At 32.8% G+C, this 19,615-nt stretch overlaps 2 protein-coding genes and 1 pseudogene across 2 annotated transcripts; all 3 read right to left on the bottom strand.

Annotated features, from left to right (window-relative positions):
• Positions 1 to 4,823: 4,823 nt before the first annotated feature.
• On the bottom strand, positions 4,824 to 10,261 carry LOC132946145 (uncharacterized). The gene is made up of 6 exons (XM_061015988.1): positions 10,172 to 10,261; positions 9,925 to 10,073; positions 8,480 to 8,684; positions 8,278 to 8,358; positions 7,734 to 7,889; positions 4,824 to 5,408 (listed from the first exon to the last, which is right to left on the bottom strand). The coding sequence occupies exons 1-6, from the start codon at positions 10,214 to 10,216 to the stop codon at positions 4,824 to 4,826; spliced, it is 1,221 nt and encodes a 406-aa protein (XP_060871971.1). The 5' UTR covers positions 10,217 to 10,261.
• A 353-nt stretch (positions 10,262 to 10,614) lies between these two features.
• On the bottom strand, positions 10,615 to 12,492 carry LOC132946342 (cilia- and flagella-associated protein 74-like). Its single transcript, XM_061016314.1, has 6 exons — positions 12,331 to 12,492; positions 11,944 to 12,194; positions 11,570 to 11,840; positions 11,298 to 11,495; positions 10,867 to 10,994; positions 10,615 to 10,804 (listed from the first exon to the last, which is right to left on the bottom strand). Exons 1-6 carry the CDS (start codon positions 12,490 to 12,492, stop codon positions 10,615 to 10,617), a joined length of 1,200 nt encoding a protein of 399 aa, XP_060872297.1.
• A 5,526-nt stretch (positions 12,493 to 18,018) lies between these two features.
• On the bottom strand, positions 18,019 to 18,416 carry LOC132946365 (uncharacterized; annotated as a pseudogene).
• Positions 18,417 to 19,615: the final 1,199 nt, after the last annotated feature.

Below are 19,615 nucleotides of genomic sequence, written 5' to 3'. Positions count from 1 at the left end.
TAATATTAAAACAAACTTACGTTAAGTATTTTCTGAAAATTATCTGAACGTAACGACATGTGCGAGTTCGTGTTATAACTTACATTATAATAATATAATATATTAATATATACTATACTGCTTAACGAACTTGTCCGTCTATTGTGTGCTTCTTTTTATTTTTTGTTCTTTGAAATTATTAAAATCGGTAATCGTCGCCGACAATTGGTGATTGCCATAGATGATATGAAATATTTTATTTATCATCCATAGAACACACGACAAAAAAATCGATCTGCTTTCAACAGCCATGTGATACCGATTATACATGGCCTGATCTATAGGCAAACTTGTATACACTCAAGATAAATAAAATACTTTATGCATTCAATTTCAGGCGAAAACAATTAATCACTGATTATAATATTATTTATTTTAATATAATAATATTATTATGCAGTATTAGACATTATAGTAGGCAATCATTGGTAATATACAGTAGATTAAATCATTTTGTTGAGTGTGTCGTACGATACTAATAATTTATAACTCTAGCCCTGATGTAAATGCAGTAGTTATATAACTATCAAAAAATACTAAAAAAGTAATTTAAAATGCCCCAAATTATAGTCTTTAGACCATAGCAAAAATAGATGCACTTGAAAATTGACCTATTAATATATATATTACAACCAAAAGTCAACTAAATGCATAATATTTAATAATTAAGAATGTTAAATAATTCTAAGATTCAAAAATTAGAAATTACCAAAAAAATCGTTGATGGTTTTTATTATAATGAATAACATAATCAAAGGGCCGTATTATTGATTCTAAACATACTAAAATATAAAATTCAAATTATTTATAATTCTACATTCAACTGTTTCAACTATTATTATACCCGTTGATTAGCACTGCATCAAAACCTAGCACCAAATTTCTAGTCAAATTTCTTACTTATCTAGGTTTGATCCTACCATTAAATTTCTGGAAATAACATTTTGAATTACTTAATTTGAACACACTATAAACTTAAAACAATTTATAAATATGTTTATAAATTAACAAAACTACCTAAAATCCAAATTACTAGTTATAGAAACAACTTCAATTTTAATTTTGAAATATCTGTGACTTGAATCGAATTGTGTACTTGGAATGTACATTGTACTAGAGTACTCCTAAAAAATACAATTTGTATTGATATCCAGTCCCTATTTTTACAAATGAACAATTTTTTTTAAAATTGAATAGCTACACTAATTAACTTATATACAGTAATTTTATGATAGTTTTAGCAGAAAAAATCATGCAAATCTAATTGTGTGTACATTTTTACAATAAATCCATTCATTTATTCTAAAACCAAGTAAATTAAAACCAAATTATAATTATTATTAGTTATAAAAAAAATTATATAATATAGTTTAAAATGCTAAATACACCTAGCATTATTTTTTTTCTTTATTTTCATTGTATGCTAATTGTTTATGGGCTATAAATTGTAATTAATTTATCTGATGTTTTAAATTAAATAGGTAGTTCTATTATAATGTCCACGTTTATTCAGTATTAAGTTGTTGTTGTATTTTTTTGCCAGTCGAATTAAATTTGCGTAAACATCTAATGATGCGGTTGAATGGTTTGATTTGAAATGTACCTAATCACTCTTTAAAGTTTAAATATCATCGAATAAACCATTTTATCATTCATTAAAATACGGACACAAAAATATTGTTAAAATACTTTGTTGGCACACATTAAATTATTATTTTTCTTCACAATCATAGTTATCAGTTATTTAATATACGTTCACGTTTAACAGTGACACATATATTACGGCGTTCACCTAGAATATTTATCTATTATATACAAATTTAATTATTAATGAATACAGTCTTTTGAATGGTGTGTAAGAAAATTAGCAAATTTGCCGGGATTACAAATGAACTAACAATATAGTCATTTAAGTCACACAAAATTTGAATGACACAGTCGTGTTAAATAGGAAGGTAAGTTTAAACGGGAGTCAAGGTCAGATATATTAATATCAAAAATATGGGTTGGTTAGCAAAACATTTAAAATTATATTACCTACCTATATTTAATATTTTGCAGGTAAAATGTGTTCTTTAAAGGTTTATAAATGATGTTTGACAGTTTGAGTAAATGGTTTATTTAAAATGTCTCTAAAATCTTGATTTACAATATTATTATCATTTTGTTTAGCTATACATATTCTATAGTACACTTAAAATATTAAAACTCTAGACATTATATACTGATGAGCTCTGATTTCTCTTCCGTTTTTCAATTAGATTTATCATTGTTTTTAAATTTAAACTACCTAATAATATACACCTGTAGATTTTGACTACAGAGCACAGGCTATAAATTGCACTATGCTGGACCGAGAATAGTGCATCACCATTTTATTTGTGATACAATACCTGCTTGAAGTTCCAAATAAAAATAATTTAACATAATATTATTATATAATTTATTCATGCACAAATATGATATTTTTATGTTATATTTTAGTTATTTTATATGATATAGGTACAATAATCGTTACAACTATGTTTAGGCTATTTAAAAAGTGACAAATCAATAGAAAATGAAATAAATTTGGTACAGTTTCTATTCAAAACAAAAATATTATGGCATATATTATAATGATTTATAATGTTTTTAAAATGTTACGAGGTTTGTCGTTATAGTTTTTGATTCTGTCTATAAACATTTTTTGGCTGACATTTTTGTTTTCTAACCAATTTTGGGTTATTATGCTTTGTGTATGTATTGCCTATGGAAACGAAAATCAACAATAAAAAAAATCTATGATTCCTCAATTTTCCCTGTAGATAAAAAATATCTTGTACGACTATTTTTTAGTTTTTTTTTGGGGTCAAACAGCTTGAAAATGTAATACAATGTTTCTAATGAATTGTTATAAAAACAGTTAAAAAATTTTAAATATACGTATGTACGAATTATTTATAAGTATTCAAAATTTAAAATCTAAAAAAATTCGTCAACATTTTTAACATTTGTTATTATCTTGTATAGTTACAAATTTATAATTTTTATAGCTAAGGATTGATATCGTCACTAAAAAATCTAATGAAATATATATACATATATATAAATATTACTTACATAAGTAAGCAAAGTTTTTTTTTATTGGTATTGGTATTTTAAGTTGATATTTGAACAAAATTTATAATTTAAAAGAAAAAAACCGATCTTAGTTATTTTGTCGTAATTTAAAAATATGATATAGCCTAGTAATATAGGCTCAATGACAGACTTCGCTCAGAATCGTTTTTTGTATATAATGATTTTATATCATTGAATTCAAGTATAATACATCCACTACAGTGACCCTTTTGACACCTATACTATACTGCAGCAGAATGGTACCAACTTTCCCACTTTCTTTTTATGAATTGAACAAATACTAATAAAATATTGATGATTGATTGTTTTTTTTTATGACGTTTTATCGCTTTTTGCGTTTAATTTCGAATGCATTAAAGTGTTATTCTACGAAGATATTATAATTTTGATAAAAATAGAACATAATATCAATTTTAAGATGAAAGTGTTTTTTTTTTGACATTTTGACAAGATTTATTAACTAATATCTATATGACGACTAAAATATCATTCTATACTTTTGAAAAAGTTTTACATAATGGTTCTGGCAACGTTTTAGTATGATATACATTATACATATAGTAACACTGTAGCGTATGATGCATAGTACATACCTATATACGCATACGTAACATTACAATTTCCAACAACAAAAAAGTTGTATGCAAAAACCGGAAATCGAGATATATTAAAGTAGCCTCCCCCTTCCCCAACATTGGAATTTAAACTTTTTTTTGGTAAATATTAATCATTTGTAGGAAAATAATACCTCCATGGGGTACGAATAACTTTTTTTCATTTTTATATAATAATAATAATAACAATTTATTTTTACAAATAATTTATTTTAGTACATACAACATAACATCTTACAATATTTAATATATCGATTACAATGTATATAATATATGTATATATATATATATATATATGATTTCAACCCTCCAATAAGCTAAAAGCTTGCGATTTTTAAATCGAGAACTCTGAACTGGGTTTTGACGTTAGTCATTTCACCCCCCCCCCCTCCAGCCACCACCGCAGAAATCTTACCGGTGACCGGTCCTTACCTTTGCAGAAGATTCCGAAATGGTCAAAGTTATGGCATCGAAAACAATGTGGTATGTATATCTTCAGACTAACGCGACATTTTACTAGCCCTACCACGAATCGACCTTTCTTGTATAGTGAAATAGCATCATGACGATGCATCGTCACCACAGCCACAACGAATTACCTAAAAAGGATACAACTAATACCTATTTACCAAACCTAACTTAAAGTGATTTCAGTTGTTTTAAATTTCTTTAAAATTGTTATATAGTTTTTTAAACGCTCTTTGCCTGCTTTGATATCGGAATTTCTTATCAGTATTTTTTTAGTATAACGTCTTTGATTATTCGAAAAATGACAAATCCATAATTTAAGTAAAGTTACAAGTAACAAGTATAAAATTATTTCATCACATATTATAACATTTACAGGCAATTTGTTTCATTCAGTTTACGTTTGCTGAAATATGACGTAGAAGCCTGCAGGGTACACGTTATAATCAGTTCCGACTTAGGTTAGGCCATATTACCACGGTGTCTAATAAGCTCGATAACATAATACATAGCGTATGAATATAATTGTCTAATATTGTACTACACCAACAAAAACAATAACAATAATCGAAATTGACTCTAGGAGTCCACGGTTGTATCCACGTCTACGAAACCAAACACGTAGAACTGTCTGAGCACCAAATGGCCTACATGCACGTTGAACTTTGCTGCGTAGACGCGACGCTTGTCAGTGGCTGTTCGACCGTCATCGTTACGATTAAACTCTCGGCCCGGTTCGGCTGACTCCGTCCCAAAACCGTCGTCAGGTGATTTTATCACCTCCTCTTCGCTTCCGTCCGGTGACTCTAACGACTCGTCGTCGCTGTCGCCGTCTTTATCTTTGTCTAGTTGTCGGTTGTACCGAGGAAGCGTTAAAGTCACCTGAACGTACCGCGACTCTGTCGGGTCCAAACGAAACCACAGTGGCCGGCCACCGTTTCCCAGGTCAAACGCACCTTCACCAGCGACGGCGGATTCCTCGGCCCATTCCGCTCCATCAAACAACGACGCCATTGCCGCACGCTGCTCCGGGTCTGACCCCTCCAACATTCGGAGCGTTTCTATGAACTCGAACACTTCGTCGTCGACCATTGGCTCCGATAGCTCCCTCGTCCATTCCATTTGCACGTTGAACCGCACGTTCGTTCCACTGGTGTTTGTCACCTATACGTATGCTATGTATTATTAAAATAGCATTGGTTGATCATTTTGAATTTATAAGAATATTCGATAATAATTATGGATAGCCCAAATAAATCTATAACATATAATATTATAATATTGACTTTTTGATTTTTTTTTCATCATAATATCTATTATATTACAGTAAAGTTGTAATATGTTCAATTTGGTTGCATAATTTGGTCATGTTTTTAGGGGGAGATGACATTTTTGTGCATTTTACTTGCCCCCTCTCTCTCCCTCTCAAAAAAAAATTGTTGTTTGTATTATAAGCACATCTCAATACAATCATATTGTGACATGTATAATATAAGTAAAAGTGTATGCACACATACGGAAATAAGTAACTAGGTACATAATATCATTGAGGTCCATTTCCCCTGCCTGCCCCACCATATTGGAATTTTCAAGTGTTTTTTTTCATTCGAATGTGCTACGTTAGTGCTGTTAATTCTACTTGGTCCCGCGTTTTTCCTAATACCCAACTCTAGGAAATCAAATTTCAAGAAAGGCGGATCTGGAGAAATGCTAGCCTCACCATATTGCAGGCGTAACTGTATTTCGTGCAGCGTCGGGTTACCCTACAGGCAAAACAATCAGGTGATTGGAGCGGCAAATTTGTTAGGGCGGCAAATTTGCCGCACTTAACAAAAAAAATGTATTTATAAAATTATATTATAACGTTTTATAAGATGAGTATTAGCAACTATGTTATTAACTCAGTAAAATACTGAAATGGTTTTGGTGACTAGAATTGTTATTACTAGAATTGTTATTATTAGCGAATCTATGTTTTTCCCGGAAACGGTTTATATTAAATATATATGATTACACAATACACATATTATACATTATGGCGATAGCCGATATGAACTAGACGAATGTAGTTCTAGAGCAAATGAAGTAACTCAGAAAACAACTGGAAATGAGACATTCTGGGTATGAAAATATTTACGATAAATTCAAATTTTTGATCAACATAGACAATAAGTCAATTGATACCGATGATATTGTCCAAGGAGCCAACAAACTCCAACAGTTTTATGAAACGGACATTGACGAAACCACATTTACTCAAGAATGCATATATTTCAAAACTTATATGCAAAATGCAACAGAAAAAAAACAACAACATCAAAGTTTGTTTACATTTTTTAGGAATCAAAATTTAGAAGAATTATTTCCGAATGTAAGCATCGCTTTGAGAATATATTCCTGTATGGCGGTTACTAATTGTTCAGCAGAGAGATCGTTTTCGTGTCTCAAAAGAACCAAAACGTATTTGAGATCTACAATTGGCGAAAATCGATTAAATAATTTGGCTCTCCTTTGCATTGAATCTGAATTAGTGTCGACAATTGATTTTCAAGACTTAATCGAAACATTCGCTAACTTAAAAAGCCGAACAAAAATATTTTAATAAATTTATTATATAATATTTATAATATTTTAATAATATTTGACGATTGTATTAAATTTAATATAATAAAGAATTATTAAACTAACAATGTATTTCTATATGTATTTTGTCTTAAGTATAAAATGAAAGGGCGGCAAATGCCCTGCTTGTAGGCGGCAAATTACTTAATCCGCCACTGATTTCGTGTATTTTTTTGTTATGATGCCGTAATGTGTATATGTATATTAATATAATATAAGATTATTATTTTTTTTTCATTAATTAACCCGCGGCAACTTAGGCCATCGGGTGGTTTTTAACTGTGGAAGAGGGTACTGTAGGTTTTAAACTTGTGTGTTTTAGTTTGGCAGAATTTTCAAGTGGGTGCCCGTAGGTGTCGCCATGCCCGGGTGGGGGATGGCGGCCTCCCTCTCATCCAGACACCGTGACTGCCAGAAGAGAAGTGCCACCCGTGGCCGAGGTTTGAACCGGCGACGGTGCGCGTCGAACCGACGCCTTAGTCCGCTCGGCCACTCCGTCCCCCATAAGATTATTAATAAAGGTATTATTAATAAAAAAATTAATTAAAAAATTTCTAGATAATATGAAAAATGTAATAAAAATAAAAAGGAAAATGTATCTACGTTATAATATTAGGGTTCATGCATTAAAAACTATCAATAGCAAATATACACTTAATATGCATTTTTTTTTTACGTTAAGAATTAGTAGCTGATCCAGTAATTTTTTGATGTAAGTAGTAGGTACTCAGTAAAAACTGGAAATACATACATTTCTGGGCCCTAATTATACTATACAACTACTACTTATGTTATATTTCAATATTACAGAAAATCTACGAAATCGATATAAAATAGTTATGCATGCAAACCATCAATGATTATTACCCGAAAAATAAACGCTTTGGTCGCGTTTTTTCGCATAGTTTGTATTACGTTGAACATGTCGTCGGGTGTAATTGTGCACGATGGCCCGCGACCGCTACCGGACACCATGACCTGTAACCGCATCGTTTCGGAACTCAACTCCAACATTTCGTTAACCTTTTCGCGGACACAAATATGTATGTTTTAGGCACCCGTGAAAATGGTGAAATGCAACGGATTTTGCAGCGAGCGTATACGGTTTAGTGTATAATTATATTATGTACAGGGCGTATCAAGAACGTCTGAAGATTTCACATTTGAAATTTGATTATGGCGTATCTTCATGATACACCGTTTTGTATATACATAATATGTATATTATTATGTTGCAAGTGGCAATACGCAATGGCAATAATATATTGTCTTTGTATAGGTTTAACCTAACCTCCAGACATTAAAACGTTATTATTTTATGAGAAGTGTGTACAAAGTATTTCCGCTTAACAATAATAATTAATAATATTATCATACAGTGCGGAACTAAAGTCGCTCGCAGTATACTCACCGCCGCCTCGTGTTCGGGCACGAATGAAATGTTGATCGGCAACGTGCGGTCGGGATATAATAGCTGTTCGCCGTTCAGAGCCTGATGAGATAATAATAGGAGAAAAAAAATTACCCTCCGTCCATCAATTTCATAGCGTACAATATGTCGACACATCGACATAATATATTATATAACGGATGATAATAATATTTATGATTACGAATGCGCAGAAAAAAGGTCCGACCGGGCTCGGCGGCGAAACCTTCAACGGCACAGGGCGCGTTGTCACGTTCCGTACGAACAGCCATTCGTTGTGACGGACGTCTATGGACCGTTCGCCAAAATCTATTCGATCGCTGAACAAGACGATGTTCGGTTTCGTTGTCGGACACACGAGACTCAGCTTCAACGATTCCGTGCAGAATCTATAACATTATAACAGGACGGCGACGGATATAATAATATATTATTATAGTATCACTTATAGGTGTAGTGTTTCTGTTATTATACGTGCGTATATCGTGCCTGCAACCGCGGATATAACGATTCGTGGCAGGACGGACTATAGGAACGAACGAATTCTTGGACGATAATATATTTTAATAAACAGTTATTTATTTTAGACTTAATTAATATTCTGCATTGCACAACAATATAATATAATACTACTCGAGACACGTGATAATCCGTTGCATATTTATTAGTATTATATTATTATTCATAGCATACCTAATCCGGGAAATCAATCCACACTGATAGGGTACAATGATTATAGAAATGTATAACTTATAAAATTGTTGATTAAAAAAATTTGTTTTTATACAATTTGAATACCTAGTAAATAATCAGTAGGAAACTTTTTACAACAATATATTATTTTTATTTCAAAGAAAAATATTATTGTTAATGTTTCATTATCAGCTCTTTTTAATAAATTTAAAACTACTTGCCTAAAAATATCAACGAATAAATATAGTTAAATACTTTTTATATATTTAAAGTAGGTACCTCTACTCTTCCTACTTACATGAAAATAGTAAAATAGCAAAGGCGTATACCCGGCAAAAGTTATGGTCTACTATTCCACATATCTAAATTTAAAATGCTTACTTATCAGTTATCAAGTACTATTTGTTCAATATCCAATGATAAAACATCAAATATATTCTACTGTTCATTATGAAATTTAAAAAATTAAAAATACTTATAAAAAAGTACATAGTTTTATAAAAATGTAGTTGTATAATAAGACATAAATACTTTATCGAACTACCTACTTATATAAAATTATTTTTTTTAAAAAACAACAAATTAACTTGGAAAAGATTATTTTTATTGGCTATTATGTAATAACTTTTAAGTATTATTCTCATTTTGTAATACCTAGGTATAATATATGATTATACTCAATAATCAATATTAGTACCTATCTATTATATTATTATATTTTAAAGGACTTATTTCCTAACATAATATTATGTATTCATTTTTAATTTAGAAAATATTATGTACGATGTACTTATATAGTTTTATGGGTATTAATACACCGTATATATAATGTAAAATACCAACAGCGGGTAACAATAATGAAATACTTATTGTTAGGTGTTAATAAATATTTATCAGTTATTTTAATTTTTGATATTACTTCAAATAATACAATACCCAAAATATTCTTTTGATTTTAGATTAAGGAATTGTACAAAGCATGCAGCAGAAATTATTTTTGTTCTATCATATATCAATGAATAAAATACTTTATTGGCTTCAAATACTTTGATTTGCTCTTGAAGAAATGGATTGGTCCTGTAAACCTGTTGAATGTAGGTACCAATTATTAAATGTATACCGTGAACGTACATATTATACATAGGTAATTTAAGAACAAATAAATCCGTTTATTTGTACCAACTTGATTAATGAAAGAATTCTTATCCTCTACAATTTGATCGACCATGATTTGTATTACATCAGAATTTAGGCACTCTTCATAACCACTTTGGATCTCATTATCAAGCTTTGGTCTAAATATCACACTAATAGTAATGGTCTAAATATAAAATAATAGTCATAACAAATCCAAAAAACAAATGTATATAAATTTATCAACTTCTTTTGAATGTAGTATTCCGTTCTTTGGCTTAAACGCTACTGTAGAATCATTCGAGACAAACTCAAATCTAATTTTGAAATCCGGCAATGAATTAATGTTACGTTCGGTTATAGATGCCAGATTCGATGCTCTTAAATTGTATTATGTTTATAAATGAAAATCTCAAAATTAATATCATAAACATGGTGTATAGACTAGCTATATTAGTATGTATTGTATTCACTATATAATTACTGGATTACCTACCTCAAATCAATTTTAAAAACCGAGTAGGACGTGAAATGAGTTTTTCCAAATATGATCTTTTGGACGGAAAGTTCTACTGGTACATCATGAATTTTTGCAAGGCATCTTAAAGTCGCCTGTCTTAGGATAGCATTTTTGTCGAATGAATATACTTCAACCTCGTCTTTTAATATCGAAACGAGTATCCTGTTTTGTATCAATTCAAGTCTAAATATGTCGAAAATCAAAGCACACTTAAAATTATTAACTTATCAGGTCCGTGATTTAATTCTTTTATCTCGTTTTCGCTGACTGTTGAATTTTGATTTATAATTGTATTTGATATATTTTGTTCATTAATTGTTTCATTAATCGTTTCATAAATCGTTTCATTAATCTAAAAAAAAGATATTATTAACAACGAATTTCAACTTTTTCGACCGATTGCAAAGTCAACACGCAAGGATAGGTACTAGGTAGTTATTAACACATAATTTAGCTAATTCACTAATTACCGAAAATATAATAGGTAGGTAATCATACTATTGCCAAACATAAATTATTAAATAATTTTAAGTTACAAAATCAAAATAACTTTCACGGAGTCATTATGATTTCATACCGTAATTTTAAAATTACATTAAATATACTGTACACATATTAACATAATGTAATATTATTTTGTGCTCAATTGTCTCACTTGTGTGGTTGTATCGTTTTGAAAAGGACATATTTCTGCGTTGAGACCGGTAACTGTATCGCATGTCAATACAAAATCGTCATCGTACGTATGAACGTTTTGCGGCAAGTCGCTTGCTGCAGGGCTATAGTGCAATTGCAGACAAATTTGCTCGCCAGAAAATATAGTGCCGAATGCACTAGGGCGTACAGAAATTCTCTAAAAATTGTTTTAACGAGTTTAATGTTTTTTGCTCTTTTATAGTTATTTTTCATTCGTAAACGTCGTATTACTTCTGGTAGTTTCAAGAATCCGTATTCCATTTTGGTTCTTGAATGGTTGGCCAACATGACATCCCGAACGACAGTTTCCGCCGTATTGACCGTACCAAAATCCAATGTGTCCGGGGTTAGTTTCAGACCAAACGACGTGGTCACCACCGCCAAGACGCGTACCTCGTTAAATTTCTTACAGTTTGGCTGATAAACTCGGACCGGGAAATCCAGGACACCGGTTTTTGAGTCGAAATACGTTTTGCATTCGTCCGGCCGCAACAGGTCGTACCTTAAAAATGATTGTAATCGCCGACGTCATATAGGTATAACGACACGCGTGTTGCGTGTTTATAAAAAAATATTATGATTCGAATATTATATTATATAGGCACTTTAAACGCAGCCGAATGAATATTTCCATCGAAGACTCAGCTTTGAGGTATCCCTTCGAATGACTGAGCTCTGCGTGTCTGGACAGTTCCCGGGGTAGTTTGATTTCGTACGGCACTACCACCCTACTGGTGTTGCGCAACTGAAAGCTGGCCATCTGCACGGAACTCGTTAAGTAGCACAGACCGACGTCGATCACGCCGGGATCTACGAGAATTTGTTGATCTATGACCCGACCGATTACGTCCACCCTCTGGAACGAGAAAAAACTGTAACCCCGTGTGACGCCGTCTGTACCTTATAGGTATAATGTATACGCGGGACGACGCTCAACGTCAGGTTGTAACCTAACCCAACGTCTCTGTCGAGAGTCATTCGGCTTATCCTACCTGATGCGGAATCGTATACTCGGTATTATCGAATGCGATTATGTAACATTCAGTGACAGACGAATTGGCAAAGGTTCGGTTGAATATAACCGGTACTCTTACAGAACTTTTCGCCGGCAATAACACGTTAATATGATGTCCCCACATAAAGTTACTGAACATCTTATGAATAACATAATTGATAATAGTACCGGGTATTATTTCGTTATCGTCCGTTTCCGTTTCATTTAAGTCATAGCCTAAGTAGAAACCTGGAAAAAAATTTAAATCGTAAATGAATCAGATTATATTATACAAGTTTTCAACTGTATAATATTATGATAGTAAAATTGTTTTAAGAGCAATTAAAAATAATCAATGTCAATATATCGTCCGTGGTATCAAATATTATGTGTAATTCAACTTTTTTTTTTCAATTCCGAGTTATAATTTCAATTGATTATTATTAAAATTCTTAAATTTTAACGACGTACAATTTGATCATCACAAAATATTGTTTTGAGAAATTATTATTGATGTTATTATTATCATTATTGGTACCTATACTCACTGATGTTTCGTTTTTTTTTAAACTCGGTCTCTGTAAGAACGCTAAAAACACAGGCGGCATCACCATTATTTTTTATGACTAGATATTGTTTGGAACTATAATTTTCGCAAGAATTGCGTACAGCCGGGAAACTGAAACAATTTCGGATATTCAAAGAGCAAGCGCAGTTAGTAATCGAATATAATCAGTTAATATAATAATATATTACTATAACAATAATTGTATGTAATATATTTTCGTACGTTATCGTTTTGGTTACCAACTCCGGTTCTGGTTTAATCACACAAAACTTGACTGGTATACTCAACACGTATTTGAAATCCGGTTGGTTATTTGACACAGTTTCAAACACTAGCTTCACTCCATATAAACTCTGGTAGGTTTTGAAATCGGGCAATGCCGTCGGTTTAAATGTCACCGAGTAAACGAACGTTGTAGCTGGCTGCACACGACACCAAGCAACTGGTGATACCTAACCGGTGATAAAACAATTTCATTTTAGCCGTTCAACCAAATAAAACGTTACATTATACTTTTATCGTATTCGTGTCGTCTTGCAGTACCGAGTTTGGATCGGACAAATGGCTATACTGACACGATACAGTGTTTTTACTACGGTTGGTAACTTTGATCTGTTGTTCCAAGATACTACCTTCCATTATGTCATCATTTGAGTACCTTTTCATCACCTTCGATGATTATTGAGCCACACAAAATAATACGTTTCTAATTAAAAACACGACTGTGGTATCTAATATAAAATATTTACAACTTACTCTAAACTCGATAGGATTTGGACAGAATGTTAATCTAGTCTCCACATTTGAAACCGTCTCCAAAACATGCTCGTTCAAGGAACAGGCAACCAAACTTTTCGTGTTGTCATCTATGAGGTCTGACGCGGATTCCGTCTAAACATGCATGTGTAATAAAATATTATTCTTAAAAAATAATTCCAAAGTTGTATAAAACAATTTATAGATCATGATATTGTGTTTTCTATTGATATATTTTACAACGTTTTCTATTGATAATTATCGTCTCACTGGATTTGAACGATCTTTTTCGACCGATTCGTCGTTTGTGTCGATATTTGTATAAATGGATTTTTCATCAGATTCGTTATTAGTATCATGATCTCCGACTATATACGAACGTTCTTCCGCATCATCAACGAGCCTATTTTTTTCTATAATCAACTCGTCTTGAATCTTTTTTAAATTCAATTCAAGTGCTTCTATCCTGGTATTAAGGGATGTACTTTGCATGTCATTGCTACTAAATTAAATAAAGTAAATATTTTGGATAAATATTGTAGTAACCTAGTAGATATACGTTAAAAGCGTTGAAAACAACATAAGAGCATACCAAATAGAACTTTTGTCGTGGTACAATTGGTAGTTGTTTAATTTTTTAAGGTTTTCTAATTTGTCAACGTGTGTTTTTCCAGAAGGGTTCTAAAATAAAATAAATGTATATGATATATTATGCTCAATCACAATAAAAATCATATAATGCACACATATTATGTACTTTTATGTCTTCGGCGCCACGTGTAATATTCTCGTTAATCCTTTTAATATTTTCAAATTTTCTATCACGTTCCGTACGAATTTTAGCAGCCCTCTGACGTTTAGACCATTTTGTCAATGGATATTCGTGTCGAATGTGCTTTTTCGCTATTAATTCACAATCACTAACCGTGTTCTTAGTTTTAACGACATCTGTGACGTTTTTTGGTAACGACTGTTCGGTCGATTTCGAATCGATATTTTTCACAGACGATAATAAGCTCCTCTCGCTATGGACGCTTAATTGTTCAATATCTATTGCAGAGGAATAATTTGCCGAATCGAACGACTGAAAGGAATCATTCAAATTCGACGATTCAGACATTATTTATTTTGATTTAGTAATAAATAATAATATTATGAAGTCAAAACCCGTTATAATAAACAAAATGTATTGTATGAGGATCGGGGCATATACGTGTTCATTAGATTTATATTGCTGTTCGTATATAAATTATATATAATATTATGTAATATATTATATATTTACATACACTATATAGTTGCTTAGCAATACAAAATATCACAGTTAAAAATCACCGTAAAAGGTTAGTGATATACCATTGATACTCAACAGGTAAGTCGTAAGTATGTCGTATCATAAGCGTCTATTGGCAGGTACATATTTTAAACGACCATTTATTAGAAACTTTATTAGACATATGTCAATATATGTTATCAACACTTTTATCATGTCATCACGGGAGACATAAATCACAAACACGTTTTAAATGCTAATCATTAATACAACAATTTATTATATTTATATTTTTTTTTCTAGATGTTCAATAGAGGCACGTATATTTTGGTAAGTAGGTACCTACAATTAATCTTATACATATAATATGATGATATAGGATACTTTTAAGATTGAAAACAATTAAGTTTCCTATAAAATATATAGTCAGCGACGATCCGCATATTACGTTCTAGAGGGCAGAATATAATTCATTTTTTTAAAATAATGATTTAGAAAAAAAATAGTAAAATAATTATAGAATGAACAATAATCGTTTTTAGCTATTGGGTCAACGTTACGCACATATTACATAATATATTAATACAAATAACGCATGTTGCATTACTATTATGCAGCGTACGTCATATATATATTTATTTTACACTTTATTGTGTACTATATAATATAATACATATTATGTATATCTAAATTATGGAGTATGGACCATTTTGATATGGACATATGGTACCTGCAGTACCTATATTATAATATGTGTATGTATAGTCGTATAGAACAATTTTATTTTAACGTTATCTTTGTGACAAATATTATTTTACACGTTATGATTCGTAAACTAATAAGTTCTCAATGGTTTTTTTTTTAGATTTTGAAAGGAGCGAGGGATCTAGTGGTTTTACAATAATGTTTATTTTTTTTTTATCCTGTATACAATATTTCTACCAGAAGGAGTGCTTCGATTTAAACATATAATATTTTATCTTTTAGCAAATTGGATCAAGACAGTACTTTAGAGAGATCATTATTCTCAATAGTTATTTAATGCCACGGGAAAAACCACTGACAAATTACAAAAAAACCGCTAAAAATGGGATTTTAATTTGAAATTTCTAACGTTTTGTTTATCACCTTCAAAACAAATAAAAATAACAACTTTAGTTATTTTGTTGTAATTTATAATATTAATTCAACTTACAGCCTATAATAAAATATAATAACAATATAAAATATCCAGACTAACAAACCGTCTCCGCTCAGAATCGTTTTTCGTATACAATGATATGATATCATTGAATTCAAATTTAATACAATCCATTAAACACTGACCCACTTATAACCTACTGTACAGCAGAGTGACATCCACTTACCCACTTTTTTATATTGTAACTGTATAATTACCACAGGTAATGACAAAAAACATTCAAGTAAATTACATTTTTATTTATTCATTTTAGTTAGATATTATGTGAGTTCAAAGAATAATTTATTTAGGAGGAAGGGAGGGAGGCTATGCGTAACTTTTGAGAGTGCATGGCCACTCCACGACTCCAGCCTCCTCCTTAGTTGAGCTTATGTCCATATAATCTACATCCGTTGTTCATTATCATATTAATTATATGCTGATATTATAGTTAAAACTTATAATTAATTAGGTAGGTATAACATTAATGTCGGATACATACACAACTATATATTAGACATCTGGCTATAATTGAATAAACAAATTTTTCGTTTTAAATGCTAAAAACGAAATAATATATGAAATATAATGCCATAATGTTATAAATAATAATAATATCTTGGACCATAGTGACGAGATTTGTTTATTTATATTTAAGTTTTTACAGTTAATTATTTACACTGACTATAGACGTCCGACCAAAACCCATACCGGACGAACTTAGAGAGAAACGCTGGTTGAGTTAGATACAATGATCGGGGAATGTCCAGGAACTGGAGTGGCGCCTATATAACTGGAATGGCGCCCATATAACGAGACATACTGCACCGAGGACAAAGAGAGGACTAGCGGCGGACTGTCGGACCTGGACGCCAAGGGGCCGATCCTGAAGGAACGCGGTCGGCCTCCTTCGCGGTGACAGGGCCACGTTCTCGTTGGGCCACGACGACGGATTAGGGTATTGGTGTACTACAACGTAATACGCAGACGGACGGCCGGCGGCGGAAGAGAAGGTGGATGCGAGCTCGACGGCGGACATGGATAAAAAATAATATGGCGTGCAGCGGCGGCACTTGCAGCAGTCGCAGATGAGGATCGGGATCAGAGAGGACGAGTTCGGAGATCAGCCGCCGCCAGAGGACCACCGAAAACATAATAATATGTCATGGAAATGCTGCCCGCGTCCGGTATACCGGCCCACCCGTGAGCGAGGACGGTGTTCGTTCTGCTATGGTCGGGGTGGGCAAGCGGCCGGGCGAAGGGGACTAGAAACCTACTGTAGGCTGCAGATCGAGGTGTGCGCGTGCCAAAGTTGCAGGTGTCGGAACCGGAGATGGTGACAGAAGAGTCGAAGTTGAGGAGGAACAAACAGAGTGATGGTGAAACTGAACGGGGTAAGAAGAGACGTGGCAGTTCCGAGACAAGCGTGAAAACAAACAACCACAAAACATTTATACATTACAGTAAAAGCCGGCCTTTATAGATCAGCCTAACCCGTGTCCAAACTCCAAATCAAATATTACCTATACTTCCAATTACCGAACAGAATGACAACATAGTACATTATAACGTAAGTTAGAAGCATATAGTATATATGAACTAAAAGTGTTACGACTTATTACATAATATACCATACAACAATATGTCGAAAAATCGTGAAAGTTGTTAATAATTTTCCGTAAAATTACAATTTCAGCATACCTACGATTGACCGGCGAGCTTCCAAATGATAATATGCTCGCCGGAATTCTTGAAACCATATCACGCTTTACGGAATTGCCGTCATCTTCAATCTTCTTACCTACAATCAGTTTCACCGTCACGTCAAAAAGTTCCTCCTCCTCCTCATGTCACCGTCTCCGGGTCCGGCACGCACGGGCCACACCTCGATCTGCAACCTAGAAAGCTTCTAGTCCAAACCGCCCGGCCGACCGCCTGCCGGACCCCAGAACGAACACTAGGGCCGGTTTCGCAGAGGCGGGCAGCATTTCCGTGGTGGTGGTCCTCTGGCAAAGGCTGATTTCCAAACTCGTTCTCTGCTTGCCCGATCCCGATCCCGTGCAGGCTGCTGCCGCCGCTGCATGCCATTGTAATCGCCGTCGAGCACCAGAGCATCCTCCTCTCGCTCCGTCCAGAGAACTGCCGGCTTGAGTCGGCCGCGTGTTGTAGTACACCTCGCGCCATCGTCGTGGCCCGACGAGAACCCCTGCGGGGGTGGCTCGGTGACCACCAGGCGTCCTGGTCCGACAGTTCGCCGAAAAATGTCCTCTCGTCGTCCTCAGTGCAGTATGTATATAAGCCGGACATTCCCTGATATATCTAAAACCAGCGTTTCTACTCGACGGTTGGCCCAAATCGTCAGGTTGAAAACAAATTTTTAGATTATAGTTATTTTGTTATTTATGTTTTAGTTTAATAAAAAAAAAATGTATGGATTAATATTGATATTATTTTTTTTTTTCATCACATATAATAATATATAGGTACTTAAAACTAAAATAACTAATATGGCTGTGTATACCGATACGTCGTTAATGATATTATAGTTGTTGGGGGGACGGAGTGGTCGAGCGGACTAAGGCGTCGGTTGAGACGCGCACCGACGCCGGTTCAAAATCTCGGCTGCGGGCGGCATTTTTCTTCGGGCAAGTCACGGTGTCCAGAGAGAAGTGCCACTATCCCCTACTCGGGCATGGCAGATACCTACAGGTGTTCACTCAAAAATCTGCCAAACTAACAAACACACGTGTTTAAACCTACAGTACCCTTCCCCACAGTTGGCCACCCAATGGCCTAAGTTGCCACGGGTTAATTAATAATAATAAAAAATAATATTATAGTTTATACAAAATAAATACCCAATAAATGAGAAGCGAGTAGGTATGTGAAATTGTTTTCAAGAAATATCGATAGTGTCTTTATACATACTCATCCGTTGTTCAACATAAACAGCAACAAGAGTGTAAATCGGGAATTGGCGAAATATTTTCAAAAATTGTCTTAAAATACAAAATATACATTTGATTTTAATGAGTAATTATTGTCTAATACAGAATACTATATACATATTAGATACACTTGAAAAAAAACCTACATAATTAAATAAAAATAAATTGTAAATTGTTCAACTATTTTCAACAATTTTTTTTATTTATTGTTGAGTCACGGTTCAAACAAAGCGTTTCTTACGAAAAACAATTTCCCAAAAATCGGTTAAAACAAAAAAGTTGTACCCTGCAGCCTAAAAATATATACATGTTAAAAAAGCGGGGGTAAGTGGATGTCGCTCTGCTGTACAGTATGTTACAAATTGGTCAATGTATAATGGATTGTATTAAACTTGAATTCAATGATATTATATCATTGTATAAGAAAAACGATTCTGAGCGGAGACGGTTTGTCAGTCTGGATATTAGATTCTGAGCGGAGCGAAAGAACGAATTTTATATTGGTTTTATTCATTATAGCCTATATAAGTTGAATTAATTAAATAATATTATTATTTT

Source organism: Metopolophium dirhodum, chromosome 6 (genome assembly GCF_019925205.1).
Source record: "Metopolophium dirhodum isolate CAU chromosome 6, ASM1992520v1, whole genome shotgun sequence".
NCBI classification, from domain to species: domain Eukaryota; kingdom Metazoa; phylum Arthropoda; class Insecta; order Hemiptera; family Aphididae; genus Metopolophium; species Metopolophium dirhodum.
Note: the sequence above shows the minus strand (reverse complement) of the source record. Positions and strands in the feature narration are given on the sequence as shown.

Coding starts and splice junctions, on each gene's coding strand:
- LOC132946342 (XM_061016314.1), bottom strand. CDS start 12,492: ATGTTCAGTAACTTTATGTGGGGACATCATATTAACGTGTTATTGCCG. Junction 11,496..11,569: donor GATTCTTGAAACTACCAGAA/GTAATACGACGT, acceptor AACAATTTTTAG/AGAATTTCTGTACGCCCTAG. Junction 10,995..11,297: donor AAAACGATACAACCACACAA/GTGAGACAATTG, acceptor TCTTTTTTTTAG/ATTAATGAAACGATTTATGA.
- LOC132946145 (XM_061015988.1), bottom strand. CDS start 10,216: ATGGTCGATCAAATTGTAGAGGATAAGAATTCTTTCATTAATCAA. Junction 8,359..8,479: donor GACCTTTTTTCTGCGCATTC/GTAATCATAAAT, acceptor TTATCTCATCAG/GCTCTGAACGGCGAACAGCT. Junction 7,890..8,277: donor TGCCCGAACACGAGGCGGCG/GTGAGTATACTG, acceptor GTCCGCGAAAAG/GTTAACGAAATGTTGGAGTT.